The sequence below is a fragment of the Mycteria americana genome, chromosome 5, assembly GCF_035582795.1.
Source record: "Mycteria americana isolate JAX WOST 10 ecotype Jacksonville Zoo and Gardens chromosome 5, USCA_MyAme_1.0, whole genome shotgun sequence".
Taxonomy (NCBI): Eukaryota; Metazoa; Chordata; class Aves; order Ciconiiformes; family Ciconiidae; genus Mycteria; species Mycteria americana.
In genome coordinates this window covers 65627165-65648543 of record NC_134369.1, presented here as the reverse complement: position 1 = coordinate 65648543, position 21379 = coordinate 65627165, and the positions used below count along the sequence as shown (strand labels likewise).

Sequence of the window (21379 nt, the reverse complement as noted above, 5' to 3'; positions counted from 1 at the left end):
ATGGTGAAAGAATGAATCCTGGGGAATTTTTAGGAATCCTCATGTTCTGCCTGAAGTGAAAGACCCATCACTTCATCTGAAAGACCATAGGCCCAGTTTTGCAGCACTGTGAATACCCAAGTGCGTTGCCTGGTGCTGGCAGATGCTCACTGCTGGCAGCAGAGTATTTTAAAATGGAGGCATGGAAATATAATGCCCCTTTTGAGAACGGGGCCTACGGTTGCTCCTCAAGAAGCACCTCCAGAGCCATCCCTGGTGTCCTCAGGAGCTGGTTCCCTCCACCTCAGCGAGGCCTCAGGAGCTCAGCGCTGCACTAACAGACGCCAACGCCTTCCCGCCGCCGCCCGGGCCCCGGGAGGCGGTTCAGTAACGGCCGTCCCCGCCCCAAGGGGAAGCGAGGGCCCACCGGGCCGCAGCTCCCCGTGTGGCCTTCAGCCACTCCAAGCCTTTGGGCTCCGCTCCGGCGCCGGGTCTGGCCCCGTTAACCGGACTCCCCCCCGTCACAATCCCAGTCGGAGCGCTGGAGGACAGGCGTGGTTCGCGGTCCTGTATTTGGGGATGGAGAAGGGAACTGCCGAAGCGCAGCGGGGCGCTGGGGTCTCCCGAGCCCCGGCGGGGGCGGACAGGCGAGCCGCCAGGAGAGCCGCCGCCGCTCCCTGACGCGGCCGGAGGCGGAGGCCGAGGCGGGCAGACGAATCGCCCGGCCCGCCCCGCCGCGGGCGGTGAGGGAGGGGCCGCCCCGGAGGGGCGGGGAGCGGCAGACGAAGTCTCGCGAGAGCGGGCGGGGGCGGCCGCCGCCGCGCTCCTCCCCCTGCCGGTCCCGGCGAGCGAGGCCTGCGCCGAGGCCGGGCTGCGCCGCGCCGGGCGGGCGGCGGTAGCGGCGGGGAGGAGGCGGCGGCAGGAGGCGGCGGCAGGAGGCAGCGACAAGGAGGCGGCGGGCCGGCCGGGCCCCGGCCCGGGCCCGGGCGCTGGGCAGGATGCCGGGCGGACGGGTGTGCGCCGCCTGCGGCTGCTCGGAGATCGAGGTGGACGCGGCGCGCGGGGACGCGGTGTGCACGGGCTGCGGCTCGGTGCTGGAGGACAACATCATCGTCTCCGAGGTGCAGTTCGTGGAGAACAGCGGCGGCGGCTCCTCCGCCGTGGGGCAGTTCGTGTCGCTGGACGGTGAGCGGCGGCGGGGCGGGGCGCACGTGCGCCGGGCGGGGGGAGTGGTGCTGGGGGGACAGGGACAGTGCGTGGGGCGAGGGTGCTGGGGGGGCACTGCGTGGGGGGACAGTGTTTGGGGCGAGGGTGCTGGGGGGGCAAGGGGCAGTGCGTGGGGATAGGGTGCTGGGGGGACAGGGGACAATGCGTGGGGAGAGGGTGCTGGGGGGGCAGCGCGTGGAGAGACGGTGCTGGGGGGAGACAGGGGACAATGCGTGGGGAGAGGGTGATGGGGGAAAGGGGCAGTGCGTGGGGAGAAGGTGTGAGGGGAAAAAGGGGCCACGTGTAGAGAGAGGATGTTGAGGGGATGAGAGAGAGTGGTGGGGGGCAAGGGACAGTGCATGAGAGAGAGGGTGCTCTAAGGGGGATGGAGGACAGGGACAGGGCGTGGGGGTGAGGGTGCTGTGGGCAGTGTGGGGTCAGGGATGGGGGTGAGGGTGCCGTACTGGAGGGCAGGGTTATGGGGATGGTGCACGGGGGAGTAGGTACTGGGGGGTAAGGACATTTTGTAGGGAAAAGGGTGCTGTGCAAAGGGGGGACAGGGTCAGTGCATGGGGGACAGGGTGCTGTGCAAAGGGGTGTGAGGCACAGAATGTGCAGAAAAGTGTTGTGCTAAGGAGGGACAGGGACGGTGTGTGTGGAGCTAGCGCTGCACAAAGTGGAAATGGGAGACAGTGCATGGGGAGGGAGGGCAGCGTGCTGTGCAAGGTGAGAGGAACGGGCTGGGGGGCAGGCTGGGGTGAGTGGGGAAAAAGCTGTGCAAGATGGGAGAGATGCTCTGTGCGTGACGGGAGTGAGTGCATGGTGTGAAGTGGGTGCATGAGAGACGGTTTGGGGCTCTGTGTGGAAGACTGGGTGCACGGGGAATGGGGAGGTACATGAAATTATTTGGGGTAGAGGACAGGAGAGTTGGGTGTTTGATGGGTAGAGAGAGTACGCGGAGGCACGAAGGCAGTGTGATGGAGGAGAAAGAGGCTGGAAGTGAAGGGTCGAGAGTCTCCTTCTGTAAATAGATGGGTTGGGGTGTTTGTGGGACTGTCCCGGAGGGTAAGGCCTGTGCGCCTGGAAAGGGACCACGTGAAGAAGACGTGGTGTTTGGAAGGGGAGAGAAGGAAAACGGGTAGGGGGAATGTGTATAAGGAGAAAGAAACATAAGCAAGAAGCATGGGAAGGAGCTTAGCAGTGAAACAAGGGGAACTGATGGTTTGTATGCCTGTGGGGAAGAAAAAGGAGTTGTGGTGGAGAGGGCAGCACTGCATATTGGAGTTTGGGAGTTTACTGTAGACTAGGATTTGTCTGATGCCATTGCTGTCTTCCAACTCAGGGTGTTGGCATTACTCTCTTTTTATAGCTTATGAGCAGCTCTTATATCCTTCACTTTTTCCTGTAGTGATGTGGAGACTACATTTTTAAGGGCTTGTACTGCTTTTTCCCTCCCACCCAAAATTATGCGGGACAGATGGCATGCAAGCAAGAGCTCGTTTTGGGATGCCTTTATCCTGTGAAAAAAAAAAATCAAAAGGAAAAGAGAGAACTGCACCGTACTGAGGCTTTTTCTTCTTCTGGATGAATTGCGTAGTACTTTCCGAAGTTCCTTTAAGGGACCCTTTCCCTTTTGTGCAAGTCCTGAGATGCTGCTCTTGGCTAATCTTTTTTTGATGGATAGTGCATTAATTCTTTGATCTTCTATAGCTAGTTAGTTACCTGTCATATGTTACTGGGAAAAATAATTCTAGCACCCATGAAGACAGATAAGCACTATGAGGATGGGTGGGTGTGTAAAAGTGAAAATGTAATTGGGGTGTAATTGGAGCACATTCTAGCACGCTTACGGTGTCTTTATCAGGCTGGCACAAGGTCTGGTTGCAGGGGCATCACTGTGTGTTCATACGGTGATCTTCTAGCAAGTCCCCATGTTCATTACTGTATGTATTTTGGTGAAGTGTTGTTTATGGAAACAACAGAACAGGACTTTCAAAACAATGCTGTTTGTAAATTTGCTAAGTTACTGCAAGGATGAGTGCAGGCCCTGTTTCACACAGCAAATATTTTGAAGAAATTTGGGTATGGGTGGTTTATGCTGGTATAATTCTTTATGTTCCAAAACAGATACTTCTGTTGTGAATAATTTTTTTTTGCTTGACTTACCGAGTGATGCAAGCTAATCTGAAAAGAGATATTTGTGCTGCAGTAACAGTGTCTTCATGATGTGTGCTTGTCTATTATGCTTGTATGACGCTGATTCACTGATTGGGAATGGGGAGAAAAGTCCTTTCCTGTGTAAGCAAGACAGAATTTGTATCTCTGAGTGTTGTGCTGGCTGGAGATTTTCCAATGCAATGTATATTTCTTTTAAGTCAGAAAACACGTACTTGCTGAAAGCAACACTTTCTGGTAAGCTATAGCTTTCAGTGACTCTTCTTGATTATGTAAGCAGGTTTCCATCAGTTACCTGTTTTTTAACACCTTTTCCTGTCGTCTTTGTAGCCTCTCTAGGTCTGTGGCTCTGAGGGATCCCCTGTGTATGAAATGCCTTGGGCTGAGGCTCCTCGGACTGGTGTTCATGGGCAGTCCCACTGTGTGGAGTGTTTGCAGTGTCAGAGGTGCCTGGGCTACTGTTTTTGAGACCCTGGCTCTTGGTCAGTAGGGCTAGGTGATTCAGAGACTGTTGTCTAGGTTTTGCAAGGTGTGAGGGCTGTCAGGTTCTCTGTTGCAGAGCTGGAAGTTGAATGGGGCTCTTAATGTCTATGGAGTTCAGAGCTCCTTGGTTGTCCAGAGCTTTCCATTGTTTTGACAGTTTTAACAACTGAGCATTGGTGTCCTGAGGAAGTATGGGCTTGTGCTTGGATGTGAGTGGGAGATTTTGCTTTGCTGCTGCATGAAGGTTTGGGGAAATGTAGGCTGGTAAGTCTGGGCAAAAGGGTAGAAGCAGTGAAGGACAAAATAGGTGGCTGTACAGGTAAATATGGGGGAAGAATTATTTTTGGCAAAGTGGCGTGCCTTGCAGATCTTTTGGAGCTTTCCAAAGAAGTCAGTAAGTGGCCAGCCAGATCACTGGATTTGCAAAGGGAGGTCAGCAAGATCCTTCACTAGAAGCTTTTAAAGAATCTGAGCTGTCATGGATAAGGGAAAGTCCTTACAGAGCAGAGTAACTACTCAAATGGTAAGAAACATAGACTAGAAATAAATAATAAGTCTCCTGAAGGAGGTGCCAGTGAAGTTCCATAGATTCTGGGCTGATGGTCTGGAAAACTGGTGAATGGTGAATTAATGAGGTTTGCTGGCAACACTAAAGTATTTGGGGCAGTAAAGACTGTAGAAGGACCTGTTGCTCTTAGTAGCTGGGTGGTAGGATAGCAGATGGGATCGAGAGTTGAAGTGACAGTTAGGATTGTTACTTTCTTCCACATGTGGGATGGTAGCATCTGGACTGGCTGTATAACTGGGGAAGGAGATCCCTAGGTCTTAATGGATAGCTCTGTAAAAACATTTAGCTCAATGTTCATTCGCAGTACAAAAAAAAACAGAGTGGGGAAGGGAATGTTAGAAGTTATCAGGAAAAGAGTATGACAGCATATACATACACTGTTACATATCCACAGCACTATCTGCAACTTAAATACTGTGTGCAGTTCTGGTGTTTCTCTCTTTTCTTCACCCTCCTCAAGAAAACTTCTAATAGAACTAGTAAAGATACAGAGAGAAAGATGGGGTGATCAAGAGGAGCGCTTCTTGAAGAGCTTCTCAATTAGAATGACTGAATAGACTCAGCCTCTTCAGACTGGAAAAGAGATGACTGAATAGGGACATAGTAGAGGTCTGTAAATATGGTAGAGTAACACGGCAAGGATGAACGATTGTTCAGTACCACGTAATGCAAAAACTAGGGAGTGCTAAGAAATCTAGCAGCTAGCTTATTTTGAAGATAGCAAGTAGGAGGTTCAGAAGCATTAGGAGGTTTTTTGTTTGTTTTTGTTTTCAGAAAAACGTTTAATTAAACTGTGAATCTTAAGTTGTGGATGTTAAAAGTTTACATGAGTTCAAAAATGATTGGACAAACAGAACAAAAAAGTATCAAGGCCATTAAAAAAAAGATACTATTTCTGGCTCAGGAAATCCTTGAGCCACAGATCTATAGACTCTGGGAGATTATATGAGAGCAGTATTGCGAGAAGCTTTCCTCCTATGTTTGTGTTCACTTGTAGGCATGTATATTAATGGCCTTTACCGTTCAGAGGTAGGATACTGGACTACAGATAGTCCTTTGATCTGAGTTGACACAGCTGTTCTTTTGAGTCTTCAGAGCAAGATAATGTTTTTTGAGCTCTACAAAGATGCTTTTGAGGGTTTTGACCATTCTTTTAAAACTGGTCCAAGAATCGGGGGGCTGTGGTTTTGCAGCATAAAATGTAGGTGTCCCTAGGTATTAATACTGTGTGGGTTTTTTTTTTTAGCTTGTGTTTTGGAAAGTGGTGAGCACAAAACTCCTCTGACTTTGACAGTTATATAGATATGTTCTCTCTTGACAATGCTTGGCTAATTCTTCTGAATTCCTTGTGAGAAGTAGGTAGTAGAGATATTTACAATTGTGAGAGTCTGTGACAAGGTGCCCAGAAACCCAGACTGCAAGGCAAAGATTTATTTAGAGTAAGATTTATGAAGTTGCATGTGCAGTACTTTGTAATAAGGACCATGAAATCTTCCCTGATGTTAGTTGGGGCATATAAAAGGAGATAGCATGCTTATATAAATACACAGAGAGAGCTTGGCCATCCCAGTCCTGATGAGATGCCCTTTGGAGATGGGCATGACCTATCTGTCTCAGCGTAATAACACCAATGCTCTTCATTGCCACGGTCTTGATGGAAATGGAGGGTGTGATTGCAGGTTAGCCTAATTCCACAATTCTTATTGATGCTCTCTGTCTCGGGGAGTGGCAAGTCATCTCTCCTTGTGAGGTACCCCTCACTTGCTGGGTCCTGAGCTGGTGAGTTTTTTCACTAGCAAGGAAATAACCCTCTTCATGCTCTAGAAGGGGGCTACTAAGTATCTTTCTATTGATCTTCTGAGCAGCAAGTCCTCACAAAGCACAAGCTAGTGAAAGCTTTGATAGGCCCTGTACTGGTCCAGTTAGTTCTGATTCTTAATTCTGTTGCACATGGTCACAGTCCGGTAAGAGTCCAGCCTCAACTGTTAACCCTGGCCGTGTTATTCTCTTGAAGCTAGTGAAGGTCTTGCATTGAAATTGAATTTCTGAGCTTGACTGCTTTGAGCGTGGATAAGTCAGATATTAGCGGAAAAGGGTTGTCATGTGCATTTGAGCTCCGAGGAACTCTGTTAATTGCATAGAAAATATTTGAGGCATGTGCTTTTCCTTTCTGAGTCTAGTTTTGAAGAATAACTATCCACCTTATAATTGATAGCCAGTTCAGACTGTCTCAAACTAGCCAAAAGAGGTTGTTCTCAGTGGCTTCATGTCAAATTTGGGGAGCATTTGAATTAAAATTCCTCATTCTGCTACTTGGAATGAATGCATCTTGCTTTTTTTTTTTTCTTCATGCCTAAGTTCTTAACAGACTCCTATTGGTCATAACATTTGAACACATCCCAGCATGAAGTACAGCAATACAGGGTCTAAGAACGAGCTACGTTTCTCCCTCTCCATTATACTGTAATTGCATCCTGGAAAACAGAGCTTCACCGAGCCCTTTGCCAGTCTGCCTCGGTTTTATGGCAGCTGCTTTTGCAGAAAGGCAAGTTACGAGTTGTGTGCTGCGTTTGAAGGCAGCGAATTCTCTGATCATTCTTTCATTGTGTCTGGGTGGGAGTCCCCTGTCTTGTGGTAGTTGTTGGGAGAAACTATTTTCACAAGTATTTTCCCTGAGGCTGACAGGAGAAAAACCAAGTACAAAGCCGAAGAGAGTGAGAGGAGGAAAGGTGAACGTGGAGCAAACGTTGATAGTCCAGATCTCTCTTCAGTTTTTTGTTTAAAGAAGCTGAGAAAGTGGAAATCTAGGTCTTCTGACACTAATCAAAGGAGAAGAAAACAGTCCCACCTGAGAAAGCTGATGTACAGGCATTGCAGCAGCAGGCTGGAAGACGTAACTGAGAAAATACGGCATGAGAAAAGGGCACTGCAAGGTGTACTGAGCTTGTGATCCTGAAACATGTTGTGTCTGGGGAAGCTCAGCTTCTTTTGTTCCAGAAATCGCCTTTAAATGCATAGTAGTAAGTTGAGAAAGATAGCATCTGATAAGCTTCTTGGGTGCAAACCATAAGGCAGTCTGGAAACCTGCCCTTTAGTGTTGGGGATCTCTGTGTGTGTGCCGTCCGGTGTCAGGAGAGCTGCCTGCTTTCCCAGGCACCACTGGCCCTTGCTGTCCCTGACCCTGGGGCTTCTCCCTGGGGCTCCCCAAACCCTGCCCATGGCACTGGACCCCATGTCAGACCCCCAGGGACGTCAGCCCCTGCCCCAGCGATGCCGCAGCAGGGCTGGTCTCCAGCTCCCCACAGCCCTGCCCTGTCCTGCCTGGCCTCAGCCCGTCCCTATGGCCCTGCCTGGCCATCCCGGGGCTGTGTCTGACCTGGTTCCCCTCGCTGGGCCTGATCCTGACCCCCACGTGCAGGCTGATGTCCCGCCTGGCCTCAGCCCATCCCTAGATCCACAGAAGTGCCCGATGCCCTGGGCCGTGGCTGCCCATGGCCTGCTACAGAGTTTGGGGTCACATCTTTGGTAAAAAATTAAATCAGAATTATTTTTCAGAAGCTTTTAGCTAGCTCTTACTTAGTGCGTGTCTTCCCCTACTAAAAATAGCTGCCTATTTTTACAAAACTGACAGAAACCTTGTAGTTTTGAGACCGCTGTCCTCTTCTCAAGTTTGTCTGAAACTGGGCAGAGAGAGGAGTGGGCAGCGCTGCTGTGTGTGCTGTTTTCCTCGGGGAAAACAGGATAAAAAATGTGTAATGAAATGCAGCCTCTGTAGTCTGAGGTGACAGAACTGTGGGATGGAGAAGACAAGTTGGTGGAGCTAGGGGCATTTATCGACTCCAGATAAGACCTACAGGATTCTACTTCATAGAGGGTTATGGTGTGACTGTAGGCTGGCCACCAAAGTGGGATTCTTGCCCCACAGGACTTACCCTGCCTTTGGGGTCTGAGGTGAATGTACATCACCGGTGTGTCTGTGTGAGGCTGAACAGCATGACTGTCTTGAATCAGCTTTACTATTTTATGTTTGATTGCTTGGAATTTCTATTTCTTTTGGTGACTTTTGATTAAAAATACGTAATAAACTAAATTCCAAATGCATATTCTCTTCTTTAAATGCTAGGTTGGCATTTGTTATTTGAGATTTACAATAACTGGTGTGAATTAAAGTCTTTTAACTTACTCTTATGTAGTGACTAAGGTTTTAGGATGGTGATGGCTATACAGGCATAGTCATAGAAATGGGAGGCTGCAAGGGGCATTGGCAGCATTAGTCCAACTTCAGCACCGAGTCAGGATTACATACAGCTCATGGCTCTTGTACAGCGTATGTACGTTAAGACTCTCCATCTCCAAATGTACATGAGTTTGCAAGATACTAATTTGAGGCTGGTGGGAAGAACGTTGCTTGTGGAAAGGTATCTGCTTGCTTTTACTCATAGGGAGAAAGGAAAATTGTGAACTAGTAGCCCTTAAAACACTGCTAAGTGTTTGTTAAAACTTCCAGTGGAGGAGGCTCCCCAACGTTTCTAAGTGGGCTATTTCAAATATTAGAATATCAAGTAAAAGTTTCTTCCTGCTAATACAATTTTCTTGTCGCAAGTAAATTATAAGCAACTTAACTACAGTGACCCATTTGCACTGCCATAAACGCTGGCACGAATGTGTACTCTTACTCTGCAGTGTCCCTTGACAAATTTAATGTATCTTTCTCTTTAGTAAAGCTGTAGGATGCTCAATTTTTCAGTAAGCTTCCCCTATGGAAGCTTACTGAAATGTTTTGTATATACTACTTTATCCTTAAAAACGTCTTTATGCTTTTACATCGGGGAGCGTGAGCTACATTGACCTCAAGTGCAGAACTTGACTGGGGTTTGCCTTGATCAAAGTATTTCAGTCTTTTGGGGTTTGTGGAAATGGAGAGTTATGGTCAGCAAACTGGAAAGAAGAGAGGGACTAGACACAGGGAGGAAAAAGCTTTCATAAAATTTAAGCTAAGCATACTAGCCATTCATCTTCTATGCCTTCTTTTTTTTCTTCTAGAACTTTGTAAGATGGACAATTACAGTCACAGTACGTGCTACTGAGGCAGCTGGTAAACAGGATAAACTCAGTGTTTGTATCAGATTCTGTGTTTTTGGCTGGTCAGTTGTTAAATACAATAAAGGATTCTTCTGTATTTTTCACTATTGCAAAAGTGGAAGGAGTAGGGGTTTTGTTTTTAATTGGTAGTTGTTAATTGGTTTCCATGTAGGATATATTGATAGACCAAATCCTGACATAAAATATTTCTTGTAGTGCAGCCTTGAACAGCCCTGAAGTGGGTTCCACCAGTAATATGCACACTAAATTTGAAATGAAAACACTGGATACTGAAAAGTGAAAATAATGTTAATATCAGCAAAATTCCTCTTACTTGTGGTGCAGATTTCTAGAGATGACACTAATTCATGATTCATTTTAAATTATATGGAGTGGTCATGATATCATTTGCAACACAGAAGAAAGCATGGATATGCTGGATTTGCAGACCTTTTTGGGAAATCCTGAAGGGTATTTAGCTGTTTTACTTTGTGCTAGGCTTTCTCCTTACAAAGCTAATTCATAATCATGTTGTGTTGGGAAGGAAGAGGGAAACTTGCATCTACTTCATGCAAAAATAATTATCTGCTATATGTTTTAGTAATATGAACTGAATCAATTTTTGTTTCTCTTCTGAAATCCTGCAGGTGGCAATCTTGCATCAGAGTTAAGTGTATAGTGTTTTTTTTCTGGCATTGAGTCTTTTATATGCTGTCCTTGTGATGGCAACAAACGCTTGCTTGAAGCGCTGCAGAGTATACTGCTGTCAGTTGAGAAAATGCTGAATCTTGCACGTAACTTGGACACAGGCTGGTTTCATAGACTTGTGCAGCCCTAAACTTGGGCGTGGTGGATGCAACAGTATGTTTATCTCTCTGGTTGGTAGTTATGAAAATAAGTCCATAGACAGCTAGTTATCATGGAGTAGATTAAAAGTTTGTCTGTGTAAGTTTATTCAGCAGTAGCATTTCAGCAGGCTGTGGTGCGTGCAGATCTCTTAACTTGCCTGTAGAAATAGCCAAAATAATTCTTTTCTCAGCCACAGGCTTCAGTAGTTTTGTGTGTTCAGAAAACTTTAATCACATCATTTTGCTATTGTAGACATGAATTGTAATGGGACACTGACTTACTCTCCTTTTGACTTTTGTGGTCTAACTTACGTAGGAAGCTCATTAATTTTTTTATATTAGATTAGCTAGTCCACCCTGATTATAAAACTGTTGGTGTGATGCCATCTGCACTCTTTACCAGACCCAGATTTTATGCTGAAGGTTTTTGGACCTTCAGCATAACCAAGCATAACCAAGGACCTTTGGACCTTGGTTAAAAACCTTTAAACTGAAGGTTTTTCTCCTACCTTGTGCTGGAGAAAGGGCTGGTGTTTTTTCGGGTTTAATTTCACAGGGAAGGATTTTGGTAGGACTGGTCCTATCAAAGAGCAGGTACACTTCAAGTTGCAAACAGCTTCATTCCCTGTCTTCATTGCAAGCAGCTTTGTTCCCTTGTCATTTATTTATGTAGAGGAAACACAGTCCATAACACTGGGACTGAAGCTGTTTCTTCTCTGGGTATTGACTCTGAAACTCAGCGTGTCGCTAGCTCTCAGAAAAGTGCCCTTTAAGCTGCAGGTGCCCGAGCGGCTGCTCTTTGCCTCCTCTGTATGGAGGGATGTGATAAGTGCTGTTCCTGCTATCTGTCGTCTTTTTGTTGCCGTTCAAGGTTACCACAGACTTCAAGCTTTGCTTGCTCCTTTTGCTGCTTGAGGAACGTTTCTGTAGGGAAGCTGAGTGATGTGACTTTCTTTGGTAGTGAGTTGGTGGAGCAAAACAGAAACGGCCGAGGTGCCTGGGTCTGCCCCTGCATACAGCAGCTCTGCCCCAGACTGTGCTGCAAGGAGCAGACATGGGGACGGCTGCTTGAGGGACAGTCACTGTAGTTCAGTGCTTGAGTAATGCGGGGTTATGGGCTGGGTCTGGACCTGCATAAGCTTTGACCAAGTATCATCAAGTTTCCAGGTATATGATCACCTGCATCTTCAGTTCTCTTCTTTTGGTGTCTCAGGGCACTGTAGTCCACTGAGAGGACCACAAAAAAATTGAGTAGCTGTAGTTTTCAGCTGCCTAACACATCTCTCCACACCTTCTGTTGTCCAAAATTTCATGCAAGTGTCCAAAGCTAACTTGAAGAGGAGAGGAGGCTTCAGTTATGCAAAGCTGAGAATCTGAGTTAGTTTCTAAAAATGATCAGTAGATGACAACGTACCTTGGGAGGTACCACCTCACGAAGGAGGGTATTTGAGTTGGCTTAGGGAAATGTTAGTGTTAATGTTGAAGATTTGGCAGGCAGTACTTGCAGACACCCAATACTTCTCGGATATATTTTTGTATATCTTGAAAGCTGAATGTGAAAACGCAAAAGCCTGTTTAATTCACTTTTGAAGTTGTAGAGGGAAAAATGGAAAAGGTCAAGAAATGTAAAAATTTCAGTTAAGCTGGGATGTTAATTTGGTTGTGCCTAGTGATTGCTGTTCCTTTTCTTTGTACTTTTTAAATGGCTAGCTTTGTAGGGATTTTTGTCTTTAAATGAATTTGATTTCACAGTTTTCTTTTTTTAAGAGTTTATCTTTTTATTACCCAGCTGAACAGTTGCGTTAATGAGTTTGGTTTGCATTCTGCTTGTAAAGATTAAAGCTGATGGTGAGACTTCATAGTCAACGGCAACATTAGTTTGCAGTTCTGAGAGTGTAAGAGCTCAACAGACTAGTTTTCTGTTAGTTTTCAAAGCCAAATGCTAATTAGAGTTGTGCAGTCTTTCCAGTTAACTCACTGAGAAATGGGCACATCAATTCTGATAGCAGAATTTGTCTTTCAGATAGCTCAGCTAGTATCTGCTGCAGACTCTATAGCTTGGAAAGAAATTACTTTTATGTACAATGTTATATCCTGATGTCTAATGAAAAAGAACCTTAAAGAACAAAACCGCTGAAATCTCAGCTTAATTTTATTTTGTTTGTATTCTTTCTGGATTTTAGCTTCCAAGTAAGTTAAATTATTTTGTTAATAGTATTGTTTATTGCCACTCTAAGATTGTTTTTGATTAAGCTTTTTCGTAGCTACAGGGAAACCTGTGAAAGACTAACGTAGCTGTTTTGGGAATGATAGTCTAGTATTTTCATGTATTCAAAGACAGAGGGGACTGAAAAGTGGAGCCTTTGTGCACAGGAAGGGGTGATGGTGCCTTTGACGCAAGTGCTGGATGAGCCTGCGGCCTCCAGCCTGCCCTGCTGTTCGTGCCGGCTCTTGCCCCGCAGTTTGCGGCTGCCTCCGCTGTACCAATGCTTGAGTGCGTGCTCTCCTGCTGTAAATCAGACAAGTGAGGTAGCCTGTGGTAAAGCAAACCTTCAAACGACAAAAAAGGGAGGGTAGGAGGCAGAATTTCTGAAGTTAGATTTGCTACTGAAGAAAAGGAACATACAACTATTGTCATTGTTGATTTTTTTTTTTTTTTTTTTTTTTTTTTTTTGGCCAGGTAAACCATTAAATGTACACCAAAAATGTTATGTGTGCTAGCGTAGTTTGGTAACCTCTCTCTGTTTTGCCTCATCGGTTTGTTTTGGAGCATTTGTGGAAATACGAGACTGTACCTGTAAGAATGGCAAGGAAACATTGCTGTCTATAATTGTCTGGAGCAAATACAGAGTTGGGAGGGTTACCTCTATAACCAGTGAGGAGGTCACTATTGAATATTTTTCATTTCTAATTAGGGTGTTGAACTGAAGTACTTAAGCTGTGGGGCATTTACATGAGAGCTTCTGATTATTGTTTGTTGAAAGGATCTGTTAATGAAGTGAAGGTGAAGTCAGTTTCTGTTATGGATAGCACTGGAAACTTAATTTAAAGGTTGTATGGCAAATTAAGCTTTGAAGGCTTATAGACAATAATTCTGCAGGAATATTAGCTTTTCTGTTGATGTCGTGTGTCGTCACCTTCCCCCCCCACCCCCAACATAGATGGATATTAAATGCAGCTGAGGGGAGACTAGCTAAGAAAGTCTGGTAAGAGTGAACAATTTCGGTCACAGTTTCTCACCACTTGTACCTGCTACAGAAGTATCTTATTCAGGTGTGTAGGAGAAATGTCCTGAACTGCTTTCAAGTGGCACTTCACTCCTCTGTATGTTTCTATCCCAAAGCCTTTCTAGTTTGTTCTAGAGAACTGGTGTAAGATGAGAAAACATAGCTACAAGAGCTTGAGGAAATACTGTAGGCATCATAGGGAACAAGATGACGACTTTATTCTGAAGAGTAGAGTACTGGAATTAAGTAGAAGTCCAATTACTAACAAATTACTTGTTTTCAATCCTGTGCAATTTAGCTTTTTGTTCTCACTTGCTGTTAAGCTGATAGATTCGAATATCCTGCGTGAGGTAGCCTGATTGTTTTTCAAAATAATTCCATCTTTAGTGGGAGACTCTTTCTGTCCTTGGTAGCTTAATTCCCTGTTCTGCGAGATTGGTTTGTATGAGTAGTTCCACTGACTCCCAGAGGACTCTGCGTTCAGGCTCCTCAGCATTGGCACGATGCATAACCCAGCCTCTAGTTTATGCTGATTTATAACTCAGACTTATTTTAGTCTCCAACCTTTCAGGGTGTAAACGTAGCAGTTCCAGACTTGCAGTTTTTGTAGCCCAAGCATCACTGTGTGTGCCTAATGTTAAACTGAAGTTATTTTAAAGTAAGTGTTATGTCTGTAGTAGCCAACACAGTCATTATTGAATGCTAAACATGTTTTATGTTCTGTAGTGCCAGTAATTAGCTATTAAAATTCTGTATTGAATATTCTTCAGACAAAAAATATTAACTAAGCAATTGTTTCATCATTTACTTTGAGAAATATTTTACAATATTGATTTTCACATTCTGCCTAAAATAGGGGTTGTGACATTTTTGTACTTCTCTTTAGAGCTGAGATTGGGAGGGTTTATGGAGCCATGTAATTCTTATGGTATCCCAAGGAAGAAATAAATTGCACAGGATTTGTACTTGATGTCTTAAGCCCTTCAAGCACTTCTGTTGCCCTTCTTAATGTAACTTGGCATGTTGTTAATTACACAGGTCCTGAATATAGTGGCACAATAAGTTTTCTTTTAATATTTTAATTTGGTTATTGCATTTGACATTTTTTTTTTTTTTCTTTTCCCCTAATAGGTGCTGGCAAAACACCGACTTTAGGAGGAGGTTTCCACGCCAATCTAGGAAAGGAGTCACGAGCACAAACTCTACAGAATGGTACTTGCAAGCTTTAGTCTTGTTGATATGACTTTTTTTTTTAATAATATGGTTGATTGCAATTAATTTTTAGATGTGAATGCGACCTCAAAACCTTGGCAGGCCACTCATTAGTCAGTAGTCAAGTCTGCCTAGTGCTGATTTTACATTGTGCTCTCATTTGGTTGTTATACCTGATTGATGAGGTCAGGTAGCTGGCTGACAACGGGTAATGGCACCTGACAATACTATCATAGTTTAAAAGGGCTTTTCAAGGTTGACATGCCCATCGCACCTTTTTATTATGTTAACCTATTGTGGGTTTTTATTTTATGAGTTTTCAGGGTTCTTGAAATGCTTTATGCATGTTTATTTTTAAATATAATTGTTCAAATGCTTTTGTTTTTGTGCAGTATAAGTGTGAGAAAATGCATATATTTATGCACACTTCATAGTAATCATGTGCTTAATATGTGACTGTTGAACAGAGAGGGGGAAAAATGGAAAAAAAGATTTTAGTGTCTAGAGAATATTTAAATAAATATTGTCATTACATGCTATATATTTTAATTGAGATATACATTATCTACACTCTTTAAAGAGAGTGAATAAAACCAGCTTTTATTCCAGAAACAGAATGGTCTTCCAATGTCAATTGCTGTTACTCATATCAATGGACAGGAGTTGTCATTTTTTGGCTAATTAATACTCTTTTCTCATGACTCTTGGAGATGACAGCTGATGGACTGTCATATCAAAGACTCAGAAGCTGACATGTAATTAACCAAGGGATGTAGATGGGTTTTACTGATATGGTGCTCATTTTGGGGAGATATTTTAGATAAAGGTATTTTCCTAAATTAAAGTCTTATACTTGCAACTCAAACACAGAAAATCTTGGCTGATATTATGCCTGCATAGGTATACAAAGGGTAAGATTGATCTGATATTATATCTGCATAGGTATAGAAAGGTTAAGATTGATCTGTGTTATTGAAATATAACCAGATTGCTTTACTCGGCATTATTCAGCTGATTTATATACAGATTGTTTTATATACAGAATGTTTTATTCAGCTGTTTGTGCTGAAGAATATTGAGCCCTGCTTGTTTGGCAGAGTAAAGCTCGTACTTTATGTAGGCGCATTTCAGTGTCAAGTCCAAAGTTACTATCTTACGAGTTTTAAAAAAGCCTGTATAAAGTGTAACCTGTATAAGCAGTGGAATAAAACCACTAGAATACCCTTTACAGTTAGTGGAGTTTGTCTTTGGATGAAGGCACTTTAATCAAAACTGTAATTTTGCAGAGGCATTTTAAAAACAAATTGGCTTGTTGTGCATAAGGACTGCCCATTTTGTTGTCTTTAATTGTAGAAAAGTAAAATGCTGAGGGGAGAAAATGCTGTCCTATTGCTTCTTGGAGTGTTTGAATCCTTCAAAAGCCCTTTTGGTTATGCTGAAAGGTGATGACAATTAAAGACAGTGTAGGCATTTTTCTGGAATCTGAACATGGCTTCTTTCTTGGATGAGTGTTTGCTGGGGAATATGTCTGCGCATCTTCCTTCCCCACAACTCTTCTGCGTGGGGCCCACCTAATAATGCAGAATGATTCTGACTTGGCTAGAGTCTATCAGCATCATATAAAAGAAATTGTAGTTGCTTGAAAATAAATTATCTCCCAAACAGTTTTGAAACAGGAAAATAATTTGTCTTTTTACCTATACCTGTCTGAGGCTCTTTACGGGTTTTCTTCTCCTTTTTGTGGCTATCTTTTATATAGGAAAAAACTGTTTGGTCTTTGATTTCTGTAGCCAACCCACATTTATCATGCTGCCAATCTGTCTCTGTGAAAGTTCTTTTCAATGAGCTAAGTGCTGTTCTTGCTCAGTCCCAGGCATGACAACAGCAGCTGATATTTCAGGTAGAGCAATTGGTGTTTGAAAGGCTTTTCTTTCTGCTGCTGTATATAATGAGCTAGTTGTCTGCTGCATTTAGTCACACTTTTAGCTTTACATAGTTTTTAATTGCAAATTGAGCTATGGCAGTGAACTTACAAAATCTCACCCTGTCACTGTGTGCCTGTGATCGTGGCGCTTTTTTTGGTGAAATTATGTTAATATCCATTGTGTTTAGACTTGAAAGTGTAGCAAGGTAAATGAACTTGCTGTATATATTTTAAAGAAAAAGTATGGGGCTGTTCACTGAGTGAAACTGAAGTGCACTAATAGTTGACTGTATTGAAAATGAACAGTTATCCTTGGAGCACTATGCTGTCTGATCAGAAAAAATGCTGTGTTATTTATTTATTTGCTGGTACTACTACGTTTGCATTTCCAAACTTAACTGAGTTGCAAATGAACTGCTGAAATTAGCTCCTGTCGGGATGCTGGTGCAGCACGCACAGCTTGTGAACACACTTCAGGAGGCCTATTCCTGCAACTCGCTGATGGCTCTTACGTCAAGGCTGCACGCTACCTTCAGTAGCATAAGCACATGATTTTCTCCTATATGTTGCTCTATACAGGCTATTGCTGAAGGGAAGAACAGGCTCTGGAAAGCAGAGATGGGCGGCGGAGCCCAGATTGCTCTGGAGGTTGTCCCCAGTGTATTCGAGAGCAGCTGAGAGCGTGCGTGTGTGTGGTCCGAGAGCGCTGGCAGGTCTCACACTGTGCCTGGTCTGCTTGCCAGCAACCTGCAGGCTTGACATGATGCGGGGAAAAGTCCAGCAACAGAGCGGGGACTTGCTGTTTTTTAAAAAACAACCACCTCCCCCTGCTTTCCCTTCCCTCCCTCATGTAGCTTGGGCCAAATTTTTCCTTGCTGTAATGTCTGTCTGTTCAGGGGAGGTGAAAGGGACGTGAGCTGGGCTCACTGTCTCTTATTTATTCACTAGCAAAGCAGCTGGGGTTGGCTGAACGTATGATGCTGCTATTTTTTGAGGCTTGTAATTAAAGGATGTTTAGAATTAGATGAACGTATGATACTGCTATTTTTTGAGGCTTGTAATTAAAGGATGTTTAGAATTAGATGGAAGAACAGTTTTTCATTAGAATACCTAAGGTAATAATTTTACAATTTCTCCCCCCCCCCCCCCCCCCCCCCCCCCCCCCCCCCCAGTGAAGAAATGCAGAAGTAAAATCTTCCAACAACTGCTCAACAGTTCTGGACTCTTCTACAAAATAACTTTTTTTTGTGCATTGGTGTTTATATATACATATATATGTATATGCTCTAAAGCAAGCCATGGGCAAACGCTGAAGGTTTTATAGTTTCTAGGTTTGTCTAAGAATGTCTGACACACAGAACTAGTCTCCCTTATCACACATGCCTTTGCTGTACGTTTCCTCGCTATTTATAATGCGGTAGTGCATGGCAGTTCATAGTCTCTGCCTTTCTTTGCTGAACCAGCTGATGTTTGTGGGTGTTCGTTTGGGAATTGGCTGCTTATAAAAACTGGAGTCTTGTTTACACTTGTTAAAATATTTATGCAGGAAAGACCTAATACTGTTGTATTTTTTCATAATCAGTTTGATTTTCAGTGTGCGGTACTGTGCTAATTGAGCACGCTAAGCTCCATGAGTTCAACAAGCTCAGGTCCGCAAAATGGTTTGTATCTGTTCATATAGAGCTCATTTTTGTAGTAAAAACCTGCACATCTGTGAGATGATGCGAAGAAGAGTTTCAGCTTTGTTTTAAAGGATTTGACAAAATAACCAAACGGTCCTGTTTTTGTGGGAAAGAAGAGTTATGAATGAAATACTAGCTCAGAGGGGAGACCCTTTGACAAGACTTCTTCCTCCCTTGTCTGAGCCTCTTCAGCCTCTATTGTCTTCTTCCTCTTCTGAGCCAAATTGCTACAGTATTGCCCAACTTTTATGGTTACTTACAGGGCTGAAATGCAGAGTTCTGGCTCTTTAAATCTCACTTTACAGCTCTGTGCTGCATTACATAATCTCTCTAAATAGCCGGTTTATTCTTGTTTCCTTGCAGGCAATCTGCTCTCACTATATCCATGTCAGAGTCGTAGTTACAAGGGAGTTGTTCTTGACTTGGAGCTCTGATACTTTCAATAGTCTTCAGTGGCCAAAAAGAAAAGGGAGAGGGGAAGGAGGGTCAATGGCATGATTATAACTTGAAAGCTTCAGTTGCAGATATTCAAATTTGGTTTAAACTAAGTTTGAAGATTGCAGCTGCATCTAGCTTAATCCAATTTCCGAACTGTTGTGCTGTGTTTTTAATCATTTCTTTAAATGAATGTGTGTTTTCCCTCAGTCCTCTTAAATACCAAAACATAGCTAACGGTATTTTAATGCTAAATGGGAAGGCATTTCTGAAGATGTTCTCTAATGCATTTTTGACTGTTTATATTTAAACTATTTGCTTAATTCTTTAACCTTTGTTGTCATCACTAATTTCATAGCTGGTTTATTACAAGTGATTATGGACAGCTCTACTTCCTGACAGAACTATACAGTGCGAATTAGACCAGGACACTGTATTGTACGTGTGGAGAACAGAAGTATCCAAAGAAGAGGAACAGAGAACATATCTCTAACGAAACTAAAACAACAAGGGAGGAGAGGATAGTAGAATCCTAGGATAATTTAGACTGGAAGGGACCTCTGGAGGTCCACAAAGTGGTGGCTTTGAAGTTGCATTAAGCTGCTCAGGGCCCGGTGCAGCTGCACGTCAGGAATCTCAAAGGAAGGATATGATACAGTCTCCCTGGGCAAACTGTTCTCTGATGCTTGACCACCCTCACTGTGAAGATTTTTTTCCATGTATTTAGTCAGAACTTACTTTGATGAAATGTGACTCTTGCCTCTTGTCTTTTTGCTGTGCGTCTCTGACAATTCTGGCTCCATCTTCTTTATAACCTCCCACTGAGTAGCTGAAGACACCAATGAGACCTCCCTCTTAGCTTTCTCTTCTTAAGACTGAGCAAATTCAGCTCTCAGCCTCACGCCATGTGCTCCAGTCTCCTAATCATTTTAGCGGCTCTCTGCTGGACTTGCTCCAATATGTCAATGCCTTTTCTTGTGCAGAGGAGTCCTGGACTGGACAAAGTACTCTATTTAGAGTCTCACAAGTGCTGAACAGGGGATAATAATCACTTCCCTTGACCTACTGGCTACAATCTTAATAATGCAGCTCCAGGATGCAGTTAGCCTTCATCACTGCAATTGGGTGCTGCTGAGTCACGTTCGTCTTCTTGGCCATGAGGAATCTAGATCCTTTTCTGCAAAGCTACTCCCTAGCCAAACAGTCTCCAGCCTGTATTGTTGCCCTATAGTTCTTCTGTCCTAGGTGCAAAAAAAATTGCATTTGCCTTGTTGAACTTCATGAGGTTTCTGTGAGCTCATTTCTGCATCATCTTAAGATTCCTCTGAATAGCACCTCAGTGTATTGACCACTGTCCCAATGTGATGTTGTCCATCAGTGTGCACTTTCCCAGTGTGCGCTGTTCATGTTGTTAATGAAGGCATTAAACAGTATTGACCTCAGTATCAATCCCACTCGGAAGTCTGATGGTTAAAGTGCTGACCACTACCCTTTGAACCTGGCCAGTTTTTCACCCAACTTGCAGTTCACCTGTCTAGTCTGTATCTCCTCAATTTGGCTGCCAGGGTACTAAGGGAGAATGATGAAATGGGATGAGGGAAAAGCAGGGGCTACTGCTTTACCTTGACTGCAGAGTGGCTTTTATTGCAGTCAGGCATGATCCGTCCTCATTAAATCTATGCTGGCAGTTGCTGGTAACCTTCTTACCTTTTGTGTGTCTGGAAATGGTTTCCAGGTGGATTTGTTCCATAGCCTTCCAGCAGGCTGACGGGAGGCTGACTCGCCTCTAGTGTCCTGCTTCCCCCTCTGGAAGAAGAGCCTGACGCTTGCTGACTTCTGGTCATAGAGAACCTCCCCTGATTCCTACAACTTTTTAAAGACGGCAAAGATGCCTCTCTTTCCTGGCTCCCTTAGCATCCTCAGATGCATCCCATCCAGTCCAGTTGACTTGTGTGTGTAGATTTTGCTTAAGTGAGCCCTTGTTTGCTCTTTCTTTACCATGGGTAATGCTTCATTTCCTCCAAACTCATGTAAAGAGACTCATGAGACCTGAAAACAGACATTGCCACGGCAGACCAAGGAGACTCATGAGCTGCCACACGCCCTGCCTGCTCAACTTCCTGCACATCAGTATGGAGTGTCCTTGTGCTTTGGGAAGATTGTACTTGAAGATTGACCAATCTTCCTGGTCCCTTTGCCCTTCATGGCAGTACCTCAAGGGGTCCTGCTTGCCACTTCTCAGAACAAACTGAAGCCTGCTCTCTGAAATCCAGGGGGTTGTCACTATGCTACCCAACTTCCTCACACCCCTCAAGGTCTTAAACTTTATAATTTCAGGGTTGTGGTAACCAAGCCTGCCACCAAACTTTACATTCTCTGCCACTTCTTCCTTTCTAGAGCATGGCAGGTGTATCACATTGCTTCTCCTACTTGACCTGTTCCTGCCGCACTCTAGAAGTCCACTATATTGCTTGTGCCCCACTGTGATTCCCTTCCAGCAGATGCTGGAGTGGTTACAGTTTGCCATGAGAACCAGGACATCTTTCTGTTGTCTAAAG

General features: G+C 44.1%; 1 protein-coding gene across 2 annotated transcripts in view; it reads left to right on the top strand.

Annotated features, from left to right (window-relative positions):
• The first annotated feature begins 825 nt into the window (after positions 1-825).
• The window catches only part of BRF1 (BRF1 general transcription factor IIIB subunit), a 176737-nt gene continuing 156183 nt past the window's right edge, over positions 826-21379 (top strand). Inside the window, exons 1-2 of one of the 2 annotated variants that reach the window (XM_075503747.1) lie at positions 826-1164; positions 14700-14780. In XM_075503747.1, coding sequence (XP_075359862.1) covers positions 978-1164; positions 14700-14780 — 268 coding nt within the window. In that variant the 5' untranslated portion in view covers positions 826-977. The remainder of the gene's footprint in view (positions 1165-14699; positions 14781-21379) is intronic. The other variant, XM_075503746.1, reaches the window with a different exon arrangement.